Raw genomic sequence first — 26,526 nt, 5'->3', positions numbered from 1 at the left:
ACAAAAATCCTGTACATAATATAAATACATTATAAAGACATAGAGAGAGAGACAGAAAAAGAGAGAGGGAGAGAGAGAGAGAGAAAGAGACACAAAAAGTAAAATAATGTCAGTAAAGTATAAAAGGCAACGAATGCTAGGCGAGATGAGGTTAAAAATATAAAATATAATTGTACCAACCAAAAAGCTTTTTACGAATAAAAAATGGAATGTGCTAATTTAATTAGTACTACAAATACTACAGCCACCGGGACACTTCTTCGATAGAGGACTTTTGCAAAAAACGATTTTGTCATGTGTCTGATTAGTTTATTTTTCGTTGCATCTATAGCCATAACAAATAACCCCATCATTAATTTTGAATGAAATTATAAAATAATAAAGATATTAGAAGAATATAAGACCTTTCTCGCTTTGTATTATAAACAAAAAGTTTTTCTATGCAAAAAGAGACATTAATTTTATTATTAAATCAAAGTTCGTTATTTTTTTTCCATCATATTAAACCAATATATTATATTTATGTAAATTTATATTTGACGCTCAGTGTTAATCACATTTTCGAAAAAAATATCATTAAAAAGAGAAATTATAATAATTTACTTTTGGCAGAATATTAACTGCTAACGGACATACCATTGTTGATATGTAATCTTTTAAAAAAAAGAACTGCTTTTACTAAGAATTAGAAACAAGTTTTCCAACATTTATTGTCTCAAGACCTGTAAGTTACACCACAGCGGTCAGGTGTCATTAAAAATCTGGCTGGAATCCACAGTGAATTATTCGAAGATCTTCACAACTCACAAAAAATGGAATATTCTTGTTCTGGGTGCAGGGGGGCTTAAGCTCAATTCCGTGTCCGTTAGCTTCTCCGACTTTATACCATAGACAAGTCATGCTTTTGCTATAAACCCCTTACATTCTTTGCTACAACAATGGCTTTAAGCCTCTTGACAGATCATTAAATAAAGCATAGACGTATATTTCATACTCCCCCCTTCATTATCATCTTAATTTCTTAGGTTGTACTGGAAATCTGATGCTCCGGATAGGGCTTAAAACAGGTGTGCTTAAAGGGATAAAGCTATCTCTCCGGATATGGCCTTATTTTTCGGAAAAAAAATATTCCTAATTATTGTAGAAAGACAAGTATTTTGCTTTCAACCAGTTTGTGGTAACGAACTGTAAGTAAGGAGCGACTCTGTCAATAGTAACCAAAACTCAGAAAAACAAAATTTTTACAACAATTAATGCATCAAAATTGGTCAAAACTGGTTTTTTATGCTGATTCCAGAATTTCTTATAAAAGAGGGGAACACTCCAAAAAGTCCAACACTCTTAGAGATCAAATTAAAATTTGTATCTAGCCATTCCATTTGGTATGGTTCAAATGCCCAATGACTAATGACTATGGTTTTGGGGTGACAAGACTCCACACAGCCCCTGGTAAAAGGGCTATAAGCTTCACAATTTGCCCATTGTTCAGATATAGTATTTTTTATTGGAAAATGTGCGGAAATTTCTGAGGGAAATTTTCTGTGGGAGGGATTTTTCATGGGGAGGAAACCTTTTTAGGGACATTTTCGAGATAAATTTTACCCAAGGATGGGAGGGAGGAGGGCTTCCTGGCATAATTTGAAAAAGGTCAGGAATCAAATATGAAAAACAAATTTATTTAAACTGAAAGCAAGGAGCAACATTAAAACCTTAAAACGAACAGAACTGATTTTGTATATGAGGATGACTACCCCTTCTTCAACTCATGCTCATTATATTAAAGTTTAACTTTTTGTCAAAATTTTTTAAGAAAGACTGCTCAAGACAAGGGCCGTTGAATTTGAGTGAGAAGTGTTTTCCAAGAACTTTATGACCTTAGCATAAAGAGCGAGGGTAGAGGAAGGAGCAGTCCCCCTCAAAGACGAAAAATTTTCTGTCCGTTTTTGTGTTTAATGTTGCTCCTTACTTTCAAGTGAAAAATTCTTTTTATTTAATTCAAACAAAATTAGGACTTTTGTGATTATGTTCATAATTTTGTGTTCATTAGACGGGGGGGGGGTGCAGATGTATTAAAACATCATGCTAAATTACACGAAATTGTAGCAGCTTGCGGTATTGAAAAGCATCCAGAGGTTTTTCAGTAGGGGGAAGGCAGAAAGTAGAATACATCAGGCGATTCTCTTAGATACAGTTTCCTAGTTCTTGTGTAAGTTTGACTGTTTCTCTTAATTCTACTTTATAAAACAATAAAAAACTTTAGCGTGAAACCTGGGCATTGAGGAGGGAACAGTCCCTTTTATATACGGAGTAATTTCTGTTCGTTTTACGTTTTAATCTCACTCCTTACTTTCAGTTAAAAAAACTAGTTTTTTTTTAATTTAATTTCTGAACGTTTTTGAATTAATGCATGTTTGATTTTGGCTCTCAACACATGAGTAATTAAAACAAAATTTGCTTATTAATTTTCTTTGCTAAATGGCTTTCTCTTTGTTTTGATTGGGCGATTTTGAGAAAAAGGGGAGGGGGAGGAGGCCTAGTTGTCGTCCATTTTTTTGGTTGCTTAAAAAGTTAACTAGAACTTTTAATTTTTAACGGAAATTTTTATTAGTGAAAAAGATACGTACCTTACGAATTAACTTACGTTAATTAATTAACGTTTTATTATGTATAATATATTATAATATGCGTAACGTTTTATAATGTATTTGAGGGGGTTTGCCCCCTTGGTAATACCTCGCTCTTTACACTAAGGCTTTAATTTTGTCCCAATTCTTTAAGAATGACCCTTGAATCACAAAGGCCACAGAATAAATAGTTGAAATTACTAAAATTTACACCAAAAAATCCCCCTTAAAACGTATGTTCACTTCCCAATAACCATTACCATATGTAAACAATGCTCAAAATTTGTAACTTGTAGCCCCTCTGGCGGGGACTGTGAGGGAGAAAGTCAGCCCCAAAGATATAGTTATTAGGTTCTATGACTATGCTAAACAAAATGGCTATCTCAAAATTTTGATCCGTTGACTTCGGGGGAAAAACTAGCGTGCGAAGGGGTCTAGGTGCCCTTAAATTTTTTTGGTTACTTTAAAAAGGCACTAGTACTTTTAATTTCAGTTATAACGAGCCTCCTCGTGATTTTCTAGGACCACTTGGTCGATAAGATCACCCCTGGGGAAAAAACAAAACAAAAAACAAACAAACAAATACAAAATACGAAGTTCCACATTTTTCAAGATGGAAGCTTGAAACTTCTACATTATGGTTCTATGATACACTGAATGCGATGGTGTCATTTTCGACTTTTAGATTCTATGGCTTTTAGGGGGTGTTTCCCCTATTTTCCAAAATAAGGCAAATTTTTTCATACTCGTAACTTTTGATGAGTAAAACTAAATTTAAACAGAATTATATATTTAAAATCCTCATAAAAATTCGATTCTTTTTATTTATCTATTAGTATCACATTCTTTCTTTTTTAGTTTCGTTTACTATTGAGCCGGGTAGCTCATTAATGCAGTTCGTTACCACGAACTGTTTGATAATTAACAAGGAGTTTAAAATGGGACACTAGATTACATATTACGCAGTTGAGTGGGGGAGGGGGTATTTTAGCACGAAACAAGTTCCCACTTGCATACCGGATTATATAAACTTGAATATAAGCTTCTTTAACAAACTATACAAATTACAAAACTATACAAAATTATATATTTAAAATCCGCATAAAAATTCGATTCTTTTTATTTATCTATTAGTATCACATTCTTTTTTTTTTAGTTTCGTTTACTATTGAGCCGGGTCGCTCATTAATGCAGTTCGTTACCACGAACTGTTTGATAATTAACAAGGATTTTAAAATTGGACACTAGATTACATATTACGCAGTTGAGTGGGGGAGGGGGTGTTTTAGCACGAAACAAGTTCCCACTTGCACACCGGATTATATAAACTTGAATATAAGCTTCTTTAACAAACTATAAAAATTACAATACCATACAAATCAAAATACAATTATACAGATCGCAAATTTTGACGTTACAGTTTAATGACATAAAGGAGTTCTCAAAAATGTCAGTTTTTCTTCTTTTTTTCTATTGTACTTAAGGCCTTCTAGGTTTGATGATTTGCGATAAATTAACTGGGGGACTAAGAATTTGCTGATTTGGGGCTTAAGGACCAGACGCACGCAGCATCTTTCCGGCACCGATTTCAGCAGCTCAGTGAGTAAACAATAGCGGTACAAAAAATGTTCCCTTTCTGTGAGATTTTCAAAACTAAACATCATGGATACCAATATTCGACTGCCATTAATCAATAGTTGCATGATTGATCTGAACTTATTATTAAGTTCTCTTGTTATGTCATTTCCTAAATTTTTATTTTATTATAAACTTTTTAATTCGATTTTCATTTCTTTCATTATCAAGTTATGAAGTTCTTTTGAATTTCCTGCTGAAGAAGAGGAAACGATTGAGTTTGTTTTATGATGATGATCATGATGAAATTTGTTGGCGTTTTGTACATTGGCCATGCAAACTTGTAATTTTTTAAAACTAGAATCCCTGTCGTTTTCTTTGCAGTTCGGGGCTAAGTAGAAAAATCGGAGCCAAAAAGCTTCATGTGCCCGGTCCTTTATGGATTTATCTGTTAATTAAAGTGTTTAATAAAAACCAGCCTGTAAAGATTGGCTGCTCAGAACACCATGTTTGACACATTTGCTTTGAAATAAATTCTCTTGTTTTTCGAAAATATACATCGTTTATTTAAGATTAACAAATAGATATTGTTTAAATTTATATGAGTTGGTGTGCAAAATTTTTTCCGTTCGCAGAGTGCCACTCGTACTGATTCAATACGTAAATTATTTAGAATCTACGCACGATAGTTATATTAATTTAGGTAGATGACACTACTGACATAGGTTATGATGGGACTATTAGGGTAATATCTTGCAGGGACGCTGAGTTCTCGTTGTAGGGGGTCACCTATGAATGTTGTGAGTTTTATTAAACCTGTCCCTTCCCTCCTGCTAAGAAATATAGATTTCTTTTTTTTTGTGAAGGCTTTGTCATCACAGGGGGAAACTTTGAAAAGCACTGCCATTTAATGATTCATTAATTTTTATCCCTTCTTTTTTTACGGTATTTTAGTACATGTTCAATCTATAATGAAATAAAAGTGTTTCGTCAAAATTTATTAGGCTGAGAAAACTTCCCTAATTTTAGAAACAGGGAAAAATCGCCCCCAGAAAAGAGAGTGATTAATTGGTTCTAACGTTGATCTTGGTGTTGAACGCTTAATTTGATGAACAAGATGGAAACGTTCGAATTAAAGTATTAACGTTGTGATAATTATTTTGTCAGCTGGGGTATCAACGGATTTCGATTGTCAAGAGAAACCTGTACACTAACATGAAATAGATTTCCAGGTGCCTTATTCTTGTGTGTGTATATTTTCACAAAAAAAGTAACTTTACAAATTCTTTTTTTTATGATTTTGAAGACACATGGCCCGACTAGTATGTAAAGGAACCATCATTTCCCATCAATTCTCTTGTTATTTCAAGTTACTAAGACTCGCAGACGTGGTATTTTTCTGTCTTATTTCCTTTTTTTCCTGCATTTCTGTCTTTTTTCTGTCTCATTCTCTTTTCTTTTATTCATTTTCTATTCTGTTTTTCCCTTTCCTCTCTCATTCCTTTTTTGTTTCTATCGTTTTCTATTTTTCTTCCTTTTTCTGTCTCATTCACTTTTATTCTCATCATTTTTATAATTTTTTCCTTTTTAAGTCCCCTTCCCTTTTCTTTGCCAAATTCTTTATTCTTGTTTCCTTTTTCTGACTCATTCTCCTTTGTTTCCATCATTTTATATCTTTTTTTTCATTTTTCTGTCGCATTCTTTTTTCGTTCCTTCATTTTCTATCTTTTTTTCCTTTTTCTGTCTCTTTAAGGCAGCTGAAACTGACAAAATTACTTTGACACACCTAATATGAAATTTTAACTTTATGTTTTAATTTTGAATCTATAATACTTAAGTCAAGGATAAGATAAATGTTTTGTTTATAAAATAAAGATAAATATTATTTCTGATTTGTTATTATAACTATTGTCATAAAATAAAATCATTGCTATTATAAAATTAATTTTATAATTTCGATTTGTAAACTCCATTAAATTTTTTCATTATATTAAATTTTATTAGATTATATTAAATGTTTCATTTTAATATACTAAATATTCTAATTAATTTTATCAACAAATTAAATTTTTTGTCAATATGTTTGTAAGATAATTTTTTTTCTGGGTTTGATTGGTTTGACTTATGACAGTGGCAGCTCTTACTCATTCTGATCTAGGAATAAAAGAAAGTATCAAATGTGACAAAACTGGTATATTCAGTATCCAAATTTATTAGTCCCTCATGTATGTTTTTTTCTCCTTTAGTCTAAGGAATGTCTTGTATTTTAAGCCAAATTCATCGAACCAACTAAGCCAAATTGCGGTTTAAAAATATTACACATTGAATGTGAATAGTAACCATAAAGCAAATTATCTTCTAAAAATATTTTAGTAAACAATGATAATTTTGATTTTGTCCTCTTTACCCAACGATATGCTACTGAAAAAGTTGTCTTTCATTGTCTGCCATGACTTTTCGGGCAAAAAAAAAAAATGTATGGCGATATTTTTCAAGTTTGAATAAATTGTCACTTATCAACTGACAAAAACTCTATTTTAGTTAACTTCATAGTAGTAAATGTTTCAGTAGAGAATTCAAAGGCATCTTTTCTTATAAGTTTCTTGTTCAGATTAATTAATTTTGTGCAAAGTTAATTTTTGAAAAGCCAGATTAGACACACTGTAATGCTCACTACTAGATAACAAGATCTTTATCAACAATTTATCTAGTTCACGGTGGCAAAAGTGGTTTCTTCTTCTTTGTTCTTTAAATTCTTACTTCTTGGGAAGATAATATTGAGCATAAAAAGTTAATCCTTAAATCGTTAGACAACAAAATCTAAAAAAGTTAGAAGCAGCCCTATGCTTTCACATCAGCCTTAAGAGGCTAAAGGTGTGATACAGAAAGCATTGGTAAATTATAAGAGGGGAAACTGGCGCTAATGTTGACAAGAAAAAAGCCTCAACGTCATCTAGCGTTTGGTGACACTTGACATTTTTTAATGTACTAATAAGTATAATTCATTCATATTTATGTTGTTTGTAAAATTGTTGCAGTAAAAAGTATCTGATCTCAATTCCAGACGAAAAAAAAAGCCGTGTTGGCACGATTTTAGATGGCGCTGAAGGCTTTTTACCGACACTAGAACCAGTTTCCACTTTTATAAGTTATCTGTGCTCTTTGGATGTAATATTCCACTATGCCTCCTTAATATTGGATATAGTGTGTTAAATCATTCAATCATATTCAATGTGCTGAACGCTGACTATCTCCGGGGGTACTATTTCATAGATCCTAGTTGACAGGGAGGGGCTATGAATCTTTTACACACTTTTAAAGGGTAATAAAAGTAAGGAAGAGTCACAGTCTTAGCTGCATTAGATTTTTAAAATTTGAGATAGTCGGGGTCAGATTTCGGTATGGAAAATCTTTTAAAATTTATTCAGGGTCGGCACTTTTGAAAGAAAAAAATTAATGAATTATTTAACAATTATAGAAAAACTGTAAATATCCGATATTTCAAGGGGGGTAAGGGTCCAACAACCCCTCCACATCAAACATGCTCGTGTTTTTAGTCATTTTTTTCTTTACTTCATAATTTTTTTTATTGACGGGTTTGCGATCGATTCATTCATTCATTCATATGTATACAGACATTTATCCCAACAATAGATCAAGATATTGTTCAAATCTAAAATGATTGTACGAAATAAATTCTAAATTTTTACCCTATTGGTAATTTGCACCCTTTTGAAACCAATGAATGTTACCTTCTTTTTACTAATTACGACCCTCACAGAAAAAAAAAATCGGCAAATTACCAAAAATATACTTAGAATGAAGTCTGAGAATTGAAAGTATCCAGTGTCTGGGGTCTATTTGCTTACAAAAATTAACTCTCCATTTCAATGCTTCAAAGTAAAACATAACTTAAAACATTTTAAGTTTTATTGTCGCTCCTTACTTCTAGTTGAAAAAAATTGTTTTTTTTTTTTTTATTTAATCCAAATAGGAGCTGTGCATTCTTTGCATTCCTCCCGAATTTAGGTTTTGTGAATTATTTAAAAGCTCCCTATCAGGCTTTTTCGTGAGTGGTGGGGGGGGGAACATTTTTAATCTCATAATCATTTTTTCATTGTGTTTGTTTTTTTCTCAACCTTTTTATATATCAATATAGGATTTTTTGAATCGACCAATTTTTTTTAATTTATGATCATTCCTCAACATACGGACGGAAAGAGAATCCCCCCCCACCCTTAATAGCCTCTGGAGAACCCCGCGAAGAATTATCATACAAAATATGATTAACATTAAAACATCTAATTTTTTAGACATCCTAAATCTTCAGACATCCTAAGTTTTTACAGGGAAAAATAAAAATAAAACTTTTCAATTTTCAGCAATACTTGTTTTTTTTGCATATGTGAATAAAAATATTAGTTAAAAACAATTCTTTTTTTATCATTTGCACGAATTTCGACTCTCGACTTTTGAATTTTGACTCTTGTAGAATTTTGACTCTCGAATTTCGACTCTTGTTGATAGAAGAGACAAGTTACTCAAGTTAGTCAAGTTCGAATTGTCTGATTTCGTCCGTCAGGATGTTGATACAATAGTTATTTTTTAACGTCGTAACATTTCAAGTTTTAATTTTCATGTTCTTTCAATCATTGAAACAATTTTGACCTCAGGGAAAGTAATGATCCCTGATACCTGTGCAGGATGGGGATCAACATATTTTCTCAAGTCTACACCAAAGCGCTTCAGAGTCGAAATCTTGCATAGACAGTCCCAAGCCTATTGCTTCCAACTCATTATATATTCATCCCCAAACTTATTATGCTACTACAGGGAGGCAACCCATAATAGATAAATTAATTAGGAAGAGGTTTTTCAGCCTGAAAACGCCTGTTAAGACAAACCAAGCCAAGAAGAATTATCCGTTAATCAGAATTCCGTGCGAATGATATGTCGTTCACTAGGCTATAATTTCCTCGAAGGGTGCCACTCCTCAACTAGGAATAGATTCGACTGCAAGGTACCCAGTCTTGCAGGTACCCCAGAGGGTCGTTACAGTCCCTTGCGGAGGCAGTTGTCCATAGATCTGGATCTTACGCCCTGCTGCAGTTGTCCCTCAATAGAGGATCCTCCCACTATGGTGTTCTGCGTCACTATGCAATTTAACCCATTACTGGGAGAAGGTTTGTAACTCATGGGACGTGTGGACACGCCAATGGGCTCTGTTGAGTGTACATTTGAGGGGCCTGTTTTTCACTTGCCTATACTTATGGCCCCGGGTGAGGGTGACCCAATTTCTGTTATGGACCCCCATGGACAAGGTCCCTCCTTGGTCCATGCCTCCATTGGGAGTACCCTAAATATCTGTAGGGCGCTCCTCTGTTGCCACCTGAGGACACCCTGAGTGGCCTGGGGGAGGCCCCTAAAAATAGTTGACTCATAAAGCTTTTTTTTAAACAATTAGCAGGGAAATATTACCTTGCAACACCTTTGTGGACATTACCCATTTTTTTCACGGAAAAATCTTGCCAGACAATTTGATCACCGTTAATATTTCCCTTGGACAATTCCACTGCAATATTCTCTTCATATGTAATAATATGCATCCAAAGAGGAGGATAGACAAAGGGAAACAATGTTGTCAGTTATTCTGATTCTAGAGTGATTTGAAGTCCGTCACTATAACTTGGATCCACACGTTACCATTGTTTCATCTGAGTAATGATCAAATACTAAACTGAGAGATGAACATAAAATAACAAACGGTTCTATGTTTTGGTATATTCATATCTTTGTTTGTTATAGCTAACCAGTTCGGCTTTAGATCTTTTAAATTGACAAAAATAATAAGGTAAAAAAAATGAAAACAGTAAGCTTTTACTTGGTTACTTGGTTGCTTACTGTTTACTTGTGTGAATGTGGAGTAAATTGATAGTGCCAGTTTGACTTTACTCCATCAATACATCAACTTTCAAAGGTACAACTCAAACTTGCCAAAACCTAAAATTTCCTTGTAATGAGTGTTGCATAGGATATTATTGTGTAGTGTGCAAATGTATGCTATTGATTCACAAAATGTAATTCAAGGTGGTTGTAATAGGCTATTTTTTATTCAGAAAACTAAAATCAAATGAGCACTCATTTTGCATGTACCAACCATGTACATAGAATGATAAGCATTCGGTTCCCTCCCTCTAAGGACAAAAAAATTGGTTGAAATTCAAACCGCCTGCTTTTCAAGCTCTCTCCCCCCAAAACAAGATCTTAAATTCTTGATTTTCTGCAACTACTTAGAATCCTGTGCATCACATGGTTAGCTTGTGCTAGGCACAGTTTAACATTTCAGGTTCTTAAAGCTTGTAAGATGTTAACGCCATCTAATCAGGATGAGTTGTGATAGAATTACAGGCTAAATGAATCATATGAAGAGTTTCAACACTTTCATGCTTGGAAAACAAACTAAAAATGGAATTGAGGGATTTGCCGAGAAGGTAGGGACCACGCCCCTCCAAAACTTAAAAACTCTAATATTATGTATCAAATAACGTGCAAATTTCTTCAAGATGAGCTTTGAAAGTTTTCTATTTGTGTTCTTCTCCCGTCTGTATACTGGACAAATTTAAGGATTAACTCCATCACTTTAAAGTCTGCCATTTTTTGCAGATTTTTCCTCGTTTATTAACCTTCATCTCGGGAGATAAAGAAAGCGAACATTCAGGTGTGCAAAAAGTGTCGTGGCAAAGCAGCATGCTACTTGGCAGTTTTCAAATTTATTGGCTCATTTTGTGGGAACCAATACCATTTTTACTTTCTGCTCTAAGGGTAGTTCCGCTACTGGCAGGTTTGGAGCACTTTGCATACCTGCAAACATGATACTGTCTTTATGCAAAGGAACATGGAACAAACTATACTTAGATTCATATCTGTTGCGGTTGGAGATACCAGAGTTAACCGATACTGGTGTTATGACGACGCCAGGAGATTTCTCATGAACTTCTCAACATATTTTCATTTAATTGGTCTGTAATGTCCTGTTAATCCTTTACTAGAGAACTAAGGATCCGAAAAAACTGCTCCTAACTTTAGCTATTATTTAGTCACTTATGTTTCGTCTAGGAAAAGATATATGTATACTCATAAAAAAGAATTGTTTTTAACTAATATTTTTATTCTCATATGTAAATAATACAAGGATTGCTGAAAATTGAGTTTTTTTCATTTTTCCCTATAATTTTTTTTTTGCCCGTTATTAATAGGAAATTCGGAATTATATTATTGATATATTTCTGTTTCTATTGTAAATGTAAAGGCAGTATGGCCTGAGAAATTATTTTTGAAAAAAAGAAGGAAAATCCAAGTGTTAGTTGGCCTACTTGAAAAAAGCTGTGACATGACAGCGAAAATCGAAAAAAAACATCATAATATTTAGGAGGGGGAGGGGGTACTTTGCCCCACTCCTTCCATACTTGCTTTTACAATACATGAAACCTAGATTATGAAAGAATGCAACATATATTATTATATTTGGTAGCATTGTACCGGAATATTTTCCAAAGATTTTTGAGGTCTAACAAAATTAGCTGTTCTAGTATTTTAGCATGTTTTGCAAAAAAAGTTTCCCAAGGCGTTTTTCAGAGGTTCTCAAAGGGGCGGAGATTATCTGCATGGCCGTATTTTGGAAAATGGCCATGGTTTAAAAAATTGGTTCATTAAAAAATTCTAGAATTAACATATTAAAAAGGTTGAGTAAAATAGAAGTGGAAAATGACTGTGATATTTAAGATGTCTAAAGATTAGATGTTTTAATATTTAGCATATTTTGTATGATAATTCTTCGCAGGGTTCTCCAGAGGCTCTTAGGGGGGGGGGAGGGTGGATTCTCTTTCCGTCCCTATGTTGAGGAATGATCATAAATTAGAAAAAATCGGTCGATTCAAAAATTCTATATTAATATATAAAAAGGTTTAGAAAAAAAGACAAAATAGAAAAATGATTATGAGATTAAAGATGCCCCCGCCCCAACTACAAAAAAGCCTGATAGGGATCTTTTTAAATAATGCATAAAAACCTAAATTGGGAAGGAATGCAAAGAATGCACAGCTTCTATTTCGATAACGGCAAATGAAACTTTACGGTGCAACTGGTTATCGACAACTGTGGGACATGCTCTGATGATTATAAACAGAAAATGATATCAAGGAGGGCAAAGAACCTTTGTCTGGTCTCTTACTTTTATTCAGGTGTCCTGACTTCTTCAAAATGTTATTAAAAATGAATCCAAACTCAAGATTATTTTGTAATAAAAATTAAATGTGATTGATATCTAATAAAATATGTATGAATATTATCTATAAATAAATACACATAATAAAATCAGATCTGCCGTTTACTCATGACCAATCTGCTAGTTTCATTATTAATCCCTCATATCCTTATTGCAATCTTTACAGCCCTTTTGGTGATTTTATCGAGAAATCGAAGGAAAACAAGGCAAATACCACAAAGGCAGACATACTAAAGAAAACTGAACAGTCTATCTGAATGGTTCCATTCCGTGCGCTTATCTTAGTTTTGACAAGATTTTTGAAGAAACTAAATTTCAGCAGCGGAAGGGTGGGCAGTTGCCCTCCCTGTCTCATAGCAAATTACGACCCTGAACCAAATTTTGGAGATGTTACAAAACATTTTATTAATATAGCTAAACTTCAAAAAAAAAAAAAAAAAAAAAACTTACAACATTTGAATCAACCATTACGGGAAAAAACTACCAAGTACGTAAGGCCAGAACTAGGGGTGTTGTTTGGGAGGGGGGTGAGGTAGCCCTCCCTCCAATAGTTTAGAAAAAAATTATAAGGCCCATGCCCCTTGACTATCTGGAAATGGACCCCTCTTCCCCCTCTCCGAATAAAAGGGCTGGAGATATACCCCTGGTTAGATTTGGGTGTGCTTATTATTATATCCATAATATTCTTACTTTATTTATTTTATACTAAATCTAATTTTTGCTATTATTAAGCATTAAATATTAATTTCACTTTACATCTGTTCTGCTTCAAAATCGGAACACAAGATCGTGACAATATTTGTCAAGCAATTCAAAAAGAATAACAAACTTATTCTGGTAAGTGAGACACAGTTTTTCGCCTCGTAGCAACATTTGTCTCGTGATGACAATTGTTTATTTTCATGTTGATTTGAAAACAATAGACATAATACTTCACAAATTTTTAAACGCACGGTACATAGCACGCAACAACTTTTCGATTTGACTAAATTATTGGAAAGGGTTGAAAAAATTATTATCGATTTCTCAAATTGTCAAAAATTTCAAAAATAATCTAGAAAATTGAATATATTCTAAAATTCTTTCTTATACAGTGGTTTAATTGAGGTTTTACTAAAAATCGTTCAGTACTTCCCCTTTTTCAAAAATCATATTCATAATCCTCATTAACTTATTTCTAATCTCACAGCTACCATATTCAAGAGACTCGTTTACCACACTATCACCACCTAGAGCTTTATTATTTTTCAATCCTTTTAGTACTATCGATAATTCTTCCTCACAAAACAAATATTCCTTCACATCCAAGTTACCAAAAAGATTTCACTTTCCTCGATATCTTTGCCTACAATTGTATGTCGGTTTAGAATATTCTTTAAATTTTCTGCCCATCTCTCTTTAACTCGTTCCTTATCACTAATTGTGGCTCCGTTCCCGTCTTTAACTGGAATAAGTCCGAATTGACTACTCCCTCTCAATTTGTTAGTATGCCAGTACAATGTTTTACTATTTTGCCGTCTAGCAGTATCTTCCAGATCCTTGGCAATTTTATCCATGGCCTTCCCTTCACATCTCTTTAGACCATATTTCAATGCTTTCTCCACTTTCTTTACATTCCTTTTGTTTTCATACGATCTATCACTCAGATAATTCTTGTACCCTTCCTCCTCTCTATTTAACATAAAGCTTTTTCACTAATATTCCTAGCTGCAATTTTAACTTTCTTCGCTAAGACACCATCAGTAGCTTCACAAATTGTTTTTCTAAAATTTTTCCAACCATATTCCATACTGTCAAATTTTAAACTCTCTTGTTGAGTATCCACTTGTTCCTGGAAAGTTTATCTTAAATTCTCATCCTGGAGTCCACCAACATCTTAACTTCCCAGGAGGTAGTTACCATACTGAAATTTCAGATTTAAATTAACCCTAGACACTACTAAATATTAATCTTTACTTTTAACATCAATAACAGCACTCCTATATACCCTAGTATCTTGTATTGATCCTGCCAGTCTTTGGTTTACTACAACATAATCAATAAGGTTTGCTGTCTTACCATCATGTGAATACCATGTCAACATTTGGGCCATTTTATGACAAAACACCGTACTGGTTATAATTAGACTGTTATACCTACAAAACTTCAAAAGTCTGTAGCCATTACTGTTTTTTTTTCCTACATCAAGTTTATACAGGCTAGGTTACAGTCTATCCCTAATTTTACTGACCTGAGCGTAAAAATCTCCTAGTAAAAACACTATATTTCTATAGTTAGAAAGGTGAATTCAAATTCAGAATTCACCTTACGAGTTGAAGAAGGAACTGAATATGCAGCTAAAACCGCATATTCAGTTGAATATTTTCAATATGTTAAAGAGAATAATATAACTGAAGATTAGTTTTCTTTTCTGCAAAATCATTCCTTGTAAAGTCACATCCAGTGAAATTTTAATATAATTGAAATTTTTTCTAATGAAAAAGGGCATATTGTGGAAAAATACATATTGGGCCAAGTTAATGCCAGGACACCAAACTCACCTTCTAGTACTAATCAAAATGAAAACACCCAATGTTCTCAAGACTCACTGCATGCTCTACAAAGCAGCTCTTATCAAAGATTAAATAAAACAAAAAAACAAGTTTTTTAACTGGAAGTAAGGAGCAACATTAAAACTTAAATCGAACAAAAATTATTATGTACATGGGGGGGATTGTTCTTTCCTTAATACCTCATTCTTTACGCTAAAGTTTTTTTTTTGTTTTTTTTTAAGAATGACTTCCGAAAAAAAAAACATTTAATTAGAAGAATAAGCTTTTTTAAAAGTTCTTAAAAAAACTTATAGCTTCAAGAGCGAGGTGTTGAGGGGAGGTTAATCCCCTCATATGCGTAAAAATTTCTCTTCGTTTTAAGTTTTAATGTTGCTCCTTACTTTCAGTGGCAAAAAATCTTCTATTTTTTTATTTAATTTCTGATTGAATTTTTTTTTAAAGGCTGGGTAATCTGGCTCCCCCTCCATGGAAAACTCTCTTTCCCTACAAAAAGAGTCTCCATGGAAAGATTCCCCCACCTACCCTCCCTCTCTTGCTCATAAAAATCCCCTTGAAAAACGTCTGTATCCTTCCCAATATCCAATACTTTATGTAAGCAATGGGCAAAGTTCATAGCGTGCAGCCCTTCCCTGGAGATGTGGGGGGTGGGGGCAAGTCGTTCTTACGGACAGAGTATTAGAATTTTCGATTAGGCTGAGTATATGGGTAGCTCAAAATATTTATCAGGTGAATTTGGGAAAAAATGAGAGTGGCAGGGGGGCTATCTAATCTGCAATATTTTGGTCGCTTAAAAAGGTCACTAGAACTTCAGATTTCCGATCAAATGAGGCCCCTCCCGATCTTTGCTGATCACTGGTTTGATACGATCACCCCTTAGGAAAAAATCCCTATTGTTTCTAATTTGTGTTTGTTTGGGGGGAGTATTTTCTGTGGGGTATTTTTAGAGGGGGGTTATTGAATGTTAGATTTCTATGGCGACTATAACTCTTTTTTAATCACTCTAGAATATCAGTGGCCCCCAACCAATTTTGGACCATGCCCCAACTACTCATTTATAAAATTCTGATGCACTGTCTTCTTGTAAAATTTAAATCTAGAATTCTACATCTATTCACCAGAAGGAAGCTTAATAGGTCATCAACTTTTTTTTGGTTCGATCTCTAGGCATGTTTTATGATAATGAAAAATATTGCCTGTATAAAACCCCTTTTAGACAATGCTTGACCTTATTACAAAACTATCGTGCATCTTGTTTGCTCTTTAAATACATATGGATTGAGGTTACTCACATGAAAGATGTTTTATTTCGAAATTAAGTCTCTAAAGTATAGTCAGCTGCCGACTGCAAAAACGTACCATTTGACCCACCAAAACATTGTCATTCCCCACCAGTAGTCCCTGCACCTCACATTTGGAATCAAAGGTCTAGATACTGCCCTAACGTTTATCAGCATTCAGCTCTATCGATTCAAATTGCTCCAAGAAAATTTTCCCGTTGATTTGAGCTAAGTCTCTTGTCGTCATTAAATAAAAAAATAATTTTTTTAGCTGAAAGTAAGGAGCGACATTAAAACTTAAAACGTACAGAAATTACTCCGTATATGAAATGAGTTGTCCCCTCCGCAATCCCTCGCTCTTTACGCTAAAGCTTTTAATTGTTTTAAAAAGTAGAATTGGGGCAAAGAGTCAAACTTTAGCGTAGACTTGCAGCCCCTCCCCCCGGGATTGTGGGGAGTAAGTCATCCCCAAAGACATAGTTATTATGGTTTTCGACTATGTTGAACAAATGGCTATCTCAAAATTTTGATCCGTTGACTTTAGGAAAAAAATGAGCGTGGGAGGGGGCCTAGATGCCCTCCAATTTTTTTGGTCACTTAAAAAGGACACTAGAACTTTTCATTTCCGTTATAATGAGCCCTCTTGCGACATTCTAGGACCACTTGGTCAATACGATGACCCATGGAAAAAAAAAAATAAACACGCACCCGTGATTTGTCTTCTGGCAAAAAATACAAAATTCCACATTTTTGTAGGAAACTTGAAACTTCTACAGTAGGGTTCTCTGATACGCTGAATCTGATGGTGTCATTTTCGTCAAGAGCCTACGACTTTTAGGGGGTGTTTTCCCCTATTTTCCTAAATAAGACAAGTTTTCTCAGGCTCGTAACTTTTGATGGGTAGGCTAAGACTAAACTTGATGAAACTTATATATTTAAAATCAGCATTAAAATGCGATTCTTTTGATGTAGCTATTGATAGCAAAATTCAATTTTTTAGAGTTTTGGTTACTATTGAGCCAGGTCGCTCCTTACTACAGTTCGTTACCACGAACTGTTTGACTATCAAATAATAAGCTTTACTCAGAGCTTGGTTGCCAGTGTTGATATTTAAATAACGCTCCTATCTTCGACAACTTCAGCTTTCTGCTGCTGCAGCAATGACTTACTACCAAAAGAACATGATGTCACTGAGCTTAAACTTATTATACTTTGCTTGAGGCAAGTATCAACCTCAGGCTGTAAGGCTTATTGATTCAAGCAGCCTGAACTGATTATAAATTGGAACGATTCTTTATTAGAATATTTACCCTTTGCGGTTCGTATCTTATGTGCTGCTAACTAAATATTTCCTGATTTTAGTTTTTAAATTTATTTTGACGATGACCTTTTTTGACTAAAATGGTTCTGTTTTTATTTGATTTATACCCCACTCTGCTCATTAGGACTGTTTCATATATAGAAGAAATATTTGCCTACGTTGTATTTACTGTGTTATTTCCTGTCTTCAAATATTTGCTAATTATTTTCTCTTATTTTGCCTGATGGAAAGGCAGTGGGGTGTACATCAGTATTTACGCCAGGGTAAATGAAGATAAAAATAGACAGAATTAGAATGATAATGCAAATACTGTAAGCAATCGTTTAGCTATAACGGGGCAAGTCTCTCAGCCGAAAAACTTGAGAAATCAAACAGTTTGTGATAACGAACTGTAGTAAGGAGCGACCCGGTTCAATAGTAAACAAAACTCTAAAAACTGGAATTTTGATACCAATGGCTAGATCAAAAGAATTGAGTTTTAATGCTGCTTTTAAATATATATGTTTCATAAAGTTTAATCTTACCATCAAAAGTTACGAGCCTGAGAAAATTTGTCTTATTTTAGAAAATAGGAAGAAACACCCCCTAAAAGTCATTGAATCTTAACAAAAATCACACCATCAGATTCAGCGTATCAGAGAACCCTATTGTAGAAGTTTCAAGCTCCTATCTACAAAATGGTGGAATTTTGTACTTTTTGCCAGAAGGCAGATCACGAATGCGTGTTTATTTGTTTGTTGTTTTTTTCCCCAAAGTGATCGTATCGACCTAGTGATCCTAGAATGTTGCGAGATGGCTCATTCTAACGGAAATAAAAAGTTCTAGTGCCCTTTTTAAGTGACCAAAAAATCGGAGGCACCTAGGACCCCTCCCACGCTAATTAGTTTCCCAAAGTCACTGGATCAAAATTCTGAGATAGCCATTTTATTCAACGTAGTTGAAAACCTTATAACTATGTCTTTGGGGACGACTTACTCCCCCTCAATCCCCATGAGAAGGGCTACAAGTTACAAACTTTGACCAGTGCTTACATATAGTAATGGTTATTGGGAAGTGTACAGACGTTTTCAGGCAAATTTTTGGTTGGGGGAGGGGTTGAGAAGAGTGGGATATGTTGGAGGAACTTTCCATCGAGGAATTTTTCATGGGGGAAGAAAATTTCCATGAAGGGAGCGCAGGATTTTCTAGCATTATTTTAAAAAAATGAAAAAATAAATATGGAAAAGTTTTTTTCAACTGAAAGTAAGTAGCAGAATTAAAACTTAAAACGAACAGAAATTATCACGCATATGAGGGGCTCACTTCCTCCTAATACCTCGCTCTTTACGCTAAAGTATTTTTAGTAATTTCAACTATTTATTCTACGGCTTTTGTGATTCAGGGGTCATTCTTCAGGAATTGGGACAAAATTTAAGCTTTAGTGCAAAGAGCAAGGTATTGACCAGGGGGTGAACCCCCTCATGTATGTAATAAAAACACGAGAATACAAAAGTTCGTTACGCAAGGTAATTTTTAAGTTACATCTATCTTTGATATCTTTTACTATTTGTATATCTTTTACTAACAAAAACATTCGTAAAAAATTAAAAGTTCTAGTTGCCTTTTTAAGTAACCAAAAAATCAGAGGGGAACTAGGCCTCCTTCCCCGCTTCTTTTTTTTCTCAAAATCATTCGATCAAAACTATGAGAAAGCCATTTAGCCAAAAATAAATATACAAATTTTGTTTTGATTATTCATCTGTGGTGACCCAAAATCAAAACATGCATTGATTCAAAAACGTTCAGAAATCAAATATAGAAAAAAACAAGTTTTTGACTGAAAGTAAGGAGCGACATTAAAACTTAAAACGAACAGAAATTACTTCGTATATGAAAGGGGCTGCTTTCTCAGCAACGCCCCGCTCTTTACGCTAAAGTTACTTACTGTTACTGTTACCCGCTCATAAAGAGCGGGCCGGTGATGAGGAAGCAGCCCCTTTCATATACGAAGTAATTTCTATTCGTTTTAAGTTTTAATGTCGCTCCTTACTTTCAGTTAATTTTTTTTTTTTTATTTAATCTGAGAAAATATCTGTTGTTGAAAAAATGGGTGAGCATTCATTCTAACAACAGAAGTGGGAGCACGACTGGTAACATGTTGTTGAGCAGCATAGTCTATCTGAATGGATTTTTCTGCTACTCCAAAAGTAGCGGTTGTATTTTAGAGTTATCATAACGGTTAAGACAAGAACAAAAGTGGAATTGACCTATGTTTTACTTTGAAGCATTGTAATAACGAGTTAATTTTCGTAAACAAGTAGAACCCAGACACTGGATACTTTCAATTCTCAGGCTTCATTCTAAGTATATTTTTCGTAATTTGTCGATTTTTTTTTGTGAGGGTCGTAATTAGTAAAAAGAAGGTAACATTCATTGGTTTTCAATAGGGTGCAAATTACCAATGGGGTAAAAATTTAGAATTTATTTCGTACAATCACTTTAGATTTGAACAATATCTTGATCTACTGTTGGGATAAATGTCTGTATACATATGAATGAATGAATGAATCGATCGCAAACCCATCAATGAAAAAATGACGAAGTAAAGAAAAAAACGACTAAAAACACGAGCATGTTTGATGTGGAGGGGTTGTTGGACCCTTACCCCCCTTGAAATATCGGATATTTACAGTTTTTCTATAATTGTTAAATAATTCATTAATTTTTTTTCTTTCAAAAGTGCCGACGCTGTATAAATTTTAAAAGATTTTCCATACCGAAATCTGACCTCGACTATCTCAAATTTTAAAAATCTAATGCAGCTAAGACTATGACTCTTTTCCTTAGTTTTATTACCTTTTAAAAGTGTGTAAAAGATTCATAGCCCCTCCCTGTCAACTAGAATCTATGAAATAGTACCCCCGGAGATAGTCAGTGTTCAGCACATTGAATATGATTGAATGATTTAACACAGTATATCCAATACTAAGGAGGCAAGAGATTTTTCATAAACACCAAAAACAAGAAGAACAATAGGGAATTTCTCAAGACAGTGGGAAACAAATTAGAATGGATATTTCGGCCCTATGTCCAAGGGCCGTCCTCAACAATACAAATAAGAAAAAACAACTTACAAGAGGATAAAATCAACAAAACTAAAATGAACAGTTTTTCAAAACTGTCCCAGCATCCTTACCTCAGCGAGGTTCAACCAGGATTGATAAATAAATTGCAGGCAATTCATTGAAATGAAAGAAAACGATTTAAAAACACGTTTTTAATGCCAGCCTAGTTTTTTTGCTGCTGATCTCATAGGTCAATTTGTGACAGGTTCTGCGTCAATATCTATTGTTTTTTTATAATATTTCTTAAGGTTACAAAATAGAGTTTTAGTCAGTTGATAAATGACAATTTGTTCAAATTTGAAAAATGTCGCCATACATTTGTTTTTTTGGCCCGAAAAGTCATGGCAAACAATGAAAGACAAATTTTTCAGTAGCATATCGAATAGGAAAAGAGGACAAAATCAAAATTACCATCGTTTTCTAAAATATTTTTTTTAGAAGATAATTTGCCTTATGATTACTATTTACATTCAATACGTAATATTTTTAAACCGCAATTTGGCATAGTTGGCTAGATGAATTTGGCTTAAAATATTGTTTATAAGCATTTCGTATTTTCTGAAATGTAATTCTTATTGGGGATGCAGCGGTAAATAGCAACCTAGTAAGATACAGTCATATTCCATAGTAAAAAACTACTATACCTCATAACTAAGGCCCTATCCAGGGTTTTGAACGCCTCCCCCCTGAAATGTTTGTCCAGCTCCCAAAAACGTTACAAAATGAATACGAACAAAATTTCTACATGTTTATAAGTTTTTCTGGTAACTCTCTCCAAAAATTCCTTTAGTATCCCCCCCCCCAAAAAAATAGAACCACCTTGTCCGTAACTTCTATATAGGAAACTTACCGTCCCTTGGCTTGAATAACAAGGAAAGTCTATTGGCTTGAAAAACAAGAAAAGCGGCTGGAGCCATGATACATGAAGGATCATTCTTTCTTTTCGTTTTTTTCTTCTTCTTCTTCTTATTTTTTGCTCCGTAGCTATTGGGGCACTAAAATATCATAGAGGGCTGTTAATGGCTCATTTTAAAGGGAATTGGTGTTTAAAAAAAAATAGTAATTAAAAAAAAATTACAAAATAGAGTCAGATTTTTACAGAAAAAAAAGTTTTTTTTTTCCTGTAAAAAACAAAATAAAATCTAAAATAAAACAATAAACAAAAGCAAACCTCACCCCATAGTTGCTCTGAAATTTTGGCAAGAATATCACTTTATTCTTGTGAAACAACATGAAAGAGAATATAGATAAGTTATATTTTGCAACCAAAACGAAAAAAATCTCTCAATACCACGATCATCAATCGACACGAAGTTATCGTGGCCCATATAATAGAGGGACCACAGAAATTAAACTTTCAAGTAATAACGAATAATTTTGTGGATATCATTTACGTTGTTTATTTTGTGGATGATTATATTACGGGGTACCTATCGTGGAAGGGGATTATTGCAGGGGTTAAATGAGCGAAAGATTAAGGTAGTGATACACTATTAATAATGTCCAATATTTTTGGCATTTCTCCCAAATGCCTCATTAAGCTCCATAAATGGATGAGTACATAAAATAAAACTACCAGGACCCCATGAAAGAGTTATATCAAAAATGCTGGTCTAAAACAAAGCAATAGAAACGCTATCATTGACATCGTAATAATATTAAATAAGTAAAAATCAAAGTGAGCCTTTTGTATCATTGTTTCCTTTTTCTTTTTTTATTCATCAAGACACTTTGTATAGAAGGAGTTGCCATATACAGTTCTTAGGGGAAACATTTGATTAGAAATTAAAAATTCTAGTTTTTAAATTTGAAAAAGATTTGGAAGGTAACCATCCCTTACAGTATCCTTTATTATCCCAAAAAAAATCTACAAAAGTTTAAGAAACGCTATTTATTCAATATTATTGAAATTCCAATAATAATACCTTTGAGGAAAATAATCCTCCCTTCTTCGTTTTTCAGGACTTGGGTTATAAGCTACACAATTCGCTCACTGCTTACATTCAGTATTTGGTGTAGAAAGTGGGGGGGGGGTTGCCCCTTGGTATACAGAGGCTAGAGGTATCAAGGTGAAGCTCTCAAGAAATGTTGAAGAGAGGGCTAAACTAAATCAAAACATATTGTGCGCATGCGTGCAGGTTGTCATAACGACGCATCTCAAAAACTGTTTTGGGTACCAAGTTGGAAATTCCATGGAGTGATAAAGTTCTTTTGATTATATGATCAGAAGACGATACGTGCACATTCCGATTGTTGCTGTCACTTTTACTCTTAGTACTGTTACTGCTATTACCACCACTAAAATACGCTCAGGATATTTTAAGTATTGCAAGTATTTGCTGCGTCTGCCTCGGTGGTATCGGAATCATACAGTCGTCTCTAAATTTGACATCGTTGATGCGCCCTCGCGACTGAAACATTTATCTAAAGATATATGTTTTAAAACTCGGCAAATGGTCGGTGTTTTTGACCCTCTTTGGCCATTTTTTGATTGGAGGTAATTTATTTATGTTGTATGTCGTTATGCTGCTATGTTATTTATGTTATTATGTTTTTTGTCTTGTTTTTTCTTTTTTTGTGTGTTTACTCCACAGTTTAATGTACTTTGTGGGTTATAAATAAATTATTTATTTATTATTACTACTACTAATGCTACAGGCACTGTTAATATTACGACAAAATATCTTAAGGATAAAATTTCAGGGAATATTGGGAAAGAAGTTAAGGTAAATCACAACATAGAATAAACTGCGAGTATGTATTTTGCCAAAAAGGTTTATCAGCATTATCTTAGTAACAGCTTAGAGCATTGAGCTGAAACATGCAATACATGTTAGGGTGTAGGTTTACCAAGTTTTATACGATGCTACTGCCATTGCTGTTACTGCAGTTATTTCTAAAACTACTTGTATTGAGGGCAAAGTTGAATTCATGCTACCCCATTCCTTTAGCAGGCTGGGACTGAGAGCTTATCTCATGGAAAGAGACTTAAAAGTTTTTACTACGTTCTTGTCCTTTTGGTACATGTATGTCTTTTTATTTTGTAGTCCCATGTGATCAAAAATCTATGCAGTCTTCTATCTTTCCAAATCATAACGTCCTCTGGTAAGCCTAGCGATAAGAGTAAGACGTAAACGTCAGTGATGTTTAGCTGGGGGTATATTCCGGCAAAAAATGACAGCCAGAAAAATGATTTCCAGTTTGTCAAAGGGCTGTCAATCATCCGTCAAGGGCCAAATGAAAAGCAAATCGTCCCTGAGTGGAGTGAGAGGATGTCGCAAGAAAACATTTAAAGAGAAATGGAAAATTACTGGGAGTATAAAAAGAGAGGTGGGTATGATAATAAATAGTATTTATTTATTAAATTGTTTGGAATATTCAGTTTTCCGTTCTTTTCTGCTATTTAGAAAAATCTAAATTCTTGGACATTTTGCCCTTTGATTAAATTCAACTTTACCCTCAATACCATTATATTAAGCAGCATTAGAAGTAACTGTATCAACAACAATAACAGTAGCATCGTATAAAACTGGCTATACCTACACCATAGCATGTATTACAAGTTTCAGATTAATGCTCCAAGCCGTTACTAAGATAATGCTAATAAAGCTTTCTGGCAAAATACATACTCGCAGTGTATTCTGTGTTGTGATTTACCTTAACTTCTTAAGATATTTTGTCGTAATATTAACAGTGCCTGTAGCATTAGTAGTAGTGGTAATAGCAGTAACAGTAAAAGTAATAACCAATTGCCCTCCATCAGTGAGTTCCTTAGCTTACCAGTTGAATATCCTAGACAATGTGAAAAATATATCTCGCTTAGTTATAGGTGGTGATTTTAATGCTGAAAGCTCACTATGGTCCCAAAGAACAGCTACAGACAATCGTGGTAAAGAATTAGAGGATTTTCTAGCTAGTAAAAACCTAGTAGTGTTAAATGACCCCAATAAAAGTATATATGGCATAAGTGGCAACACTGCAGTTAGTGCTTCTTTATTATCATTCGTTGAAGATTGGGACGTCCTTTCTGAACATCTATCAATGTCTGATCACTTATATGTTTTGTTTAAACTAAAGTTTGAAATAGGTTGTGAAACTTGTTATAACCATAATGATTGTAAATTTGACTACAGGAAGGCAAATTGGGATTAATTTAGTTTAGTTCTGTTAAATAGAATAGATAGTTTATATGCTATGCCACTTTTTACTAAAAATGAAATTGATTTAGCTTTAGATAATTTTGTGGATTGAATAACACAAGCAATGTTAGAATCAATACCAACACGAAAACATGGTCCTAATTCCAAAAAATATGTAAGATGGTGGAATCCAGATTTATCTGCAAAAAGGAAAGCCTATTGACATGCCATACGAATTCATAAAATATTGCGAACATGGGAAAGTGACCAAAACATGAAGTATATAAGGAATAGTAATAAAAAATCAATTTTAAAAGCAAAACAGGATGACTGGAGGAACTTTTGTGAGATTAGAGGAACATTGGACCCTTGGAATACTATTCATAAAATAATGAAATCAAATAAACTTCCGATTAGGTCTATTCATGTGACTAAAGATGATGGCTCAATAACAACGTCAACTAAAGAGGCAGGAGAAGTACTATTCCAGAAGTGGTTTGGAAAAGATGATGTAAGTAGTGATACCCAATATCACATAAAATTAAGAAGCGTCGTTACAGAAGTTTTGACAATAGAGGACAATGATGAAATTACCATCACGGAAGAAGAATTAAGCGAAGGAATTAATAGCATGCGTCCTGTAAAAGCCCCCGGTCCAGATTGTATTGTTAGCCTAATTTTAAAAACGAATATAAATGTTATAACACCATAAACGCATGCATAACACTCCGGTATTTCCCGTCAGCCTGGAAAAGGGCGAATGTCAAAATTAATTCTAAAGAGCGGTAAAAAAAAATGATGGTAATCCCCAGTCCTACCGCCCAATTAGTTTGTTATCAAATGTAGGGAAAGTCTTTGAACGTTTGATTCAAGAACTGGATCTCGACAAACCACTTTGGGTTCATGAAAGGCCGTAGTACTTTGGATGCTATAGATAATTAAATAAAAAAAAACTATTTTTTTAGCTGAAAGTAAGGAGCAACATTAAAACTTAAAACGAAGAGAAATTACTCCGTATATGAAATGGGTTGTCCTCTCTGCAATCCCTCGCTCTTTACGCTAAAGCTTTTAATTGTTTTAAAAAGTAGAATTGTGGCAAAGAGTCAAACTTTAGCGTAAAGAGCGAGGGATTGCAGAGGGGACAACCCATTTCATATACGGAGTAATTTCTGTTCGTTTTAAGTTTTAATGTCGCTCCTTACTTTCAGCTAAAAAAATTAGTTTTTTTTTATTTAATTTCTGAACGTTTTTGAATTAATGCATGTTTGGTCTTGGCTATCCACACATAAATTATTAAAATGAAATTTGTATATTAATTCTTTTTTGGCTAAATGGCTTTCTCTTAGTTTTGATCAGACGACTTTGAGAAATAAGGGGTGGAGAAGGAGGCCTAGTTGCCGTCCAATTTTTCGGTTACTTAAAAAGGCAACTAGAACTTTTAATTTTTAACGAACGTTTTTATTAGTAAAAAATATACGTAACTTAAGAATTAACTTACGTAACAAACTTTCATAACTTTATATTTTTATTATGTATACGAGGGGTTTGTACCCTCGGTAATACCTCGCTCTCTACACTAAATCGTATTTTGTCCCAATTCTTTAAGAATGACCCCTGAATCAGAAAGGCCGTAGAATAAATAGTTGCAAT

General features: G+C 33.8%; 1 protein-coding gene across 5 annotated transcripts in view; it reads right to left on the bottom strand.

Annotated features, from left to right (window-relative positions):
• Positions 1-625: 625 nt before the first annotated feature.
• The window catches only part of LOC136042237 (obg-like ATPase 1), a 52,771-nt gene continuing 26,870 nt past the window's right edge, over positions 626-26,526 (bottom strand). For all 5 annotated transcript variants that reach the window (XM_065727179.1, XM_065727180.1, XM_065727177.1 and 2 more), the window contains 2 exons: positions 21,588-21,732; positions 626-14,386 (listed from right to left, as the gene is read on the bottom strand). In XM_065727179.1, coding sequence (XP_065583251.1) covers positions 14,360-14,386; positions 21,588-21,732 — 172 coding nt within the window. In that variant the 3' untranslated portion in view covers positions 626-14,359. The remainder of the gene's footprint in view (positions 14,387-21,587; positions 21,733-26,526) is intronic.

Source organism: Artemia franciscana, unplaced genomic scaffold, assembly GCF_032884065.1.
Source record: "Artemia franciscana unplaced genomic scaffold, ASM3288406v1 PGA_scaffold_89, whole genome shotgun sequence".
NCBI classification, from domain to species: Eukaryota; Metazoa; Arthropoda; class Branchiopoda; order Anostraca; family Artemiidae; genus Artemia; species Artemia franciscana.
The sequence above is the reverse complement of the archived record's forward strand: the minus strand, read 5'-3'. Positions and strand labels throughout refer to the sequence as shown.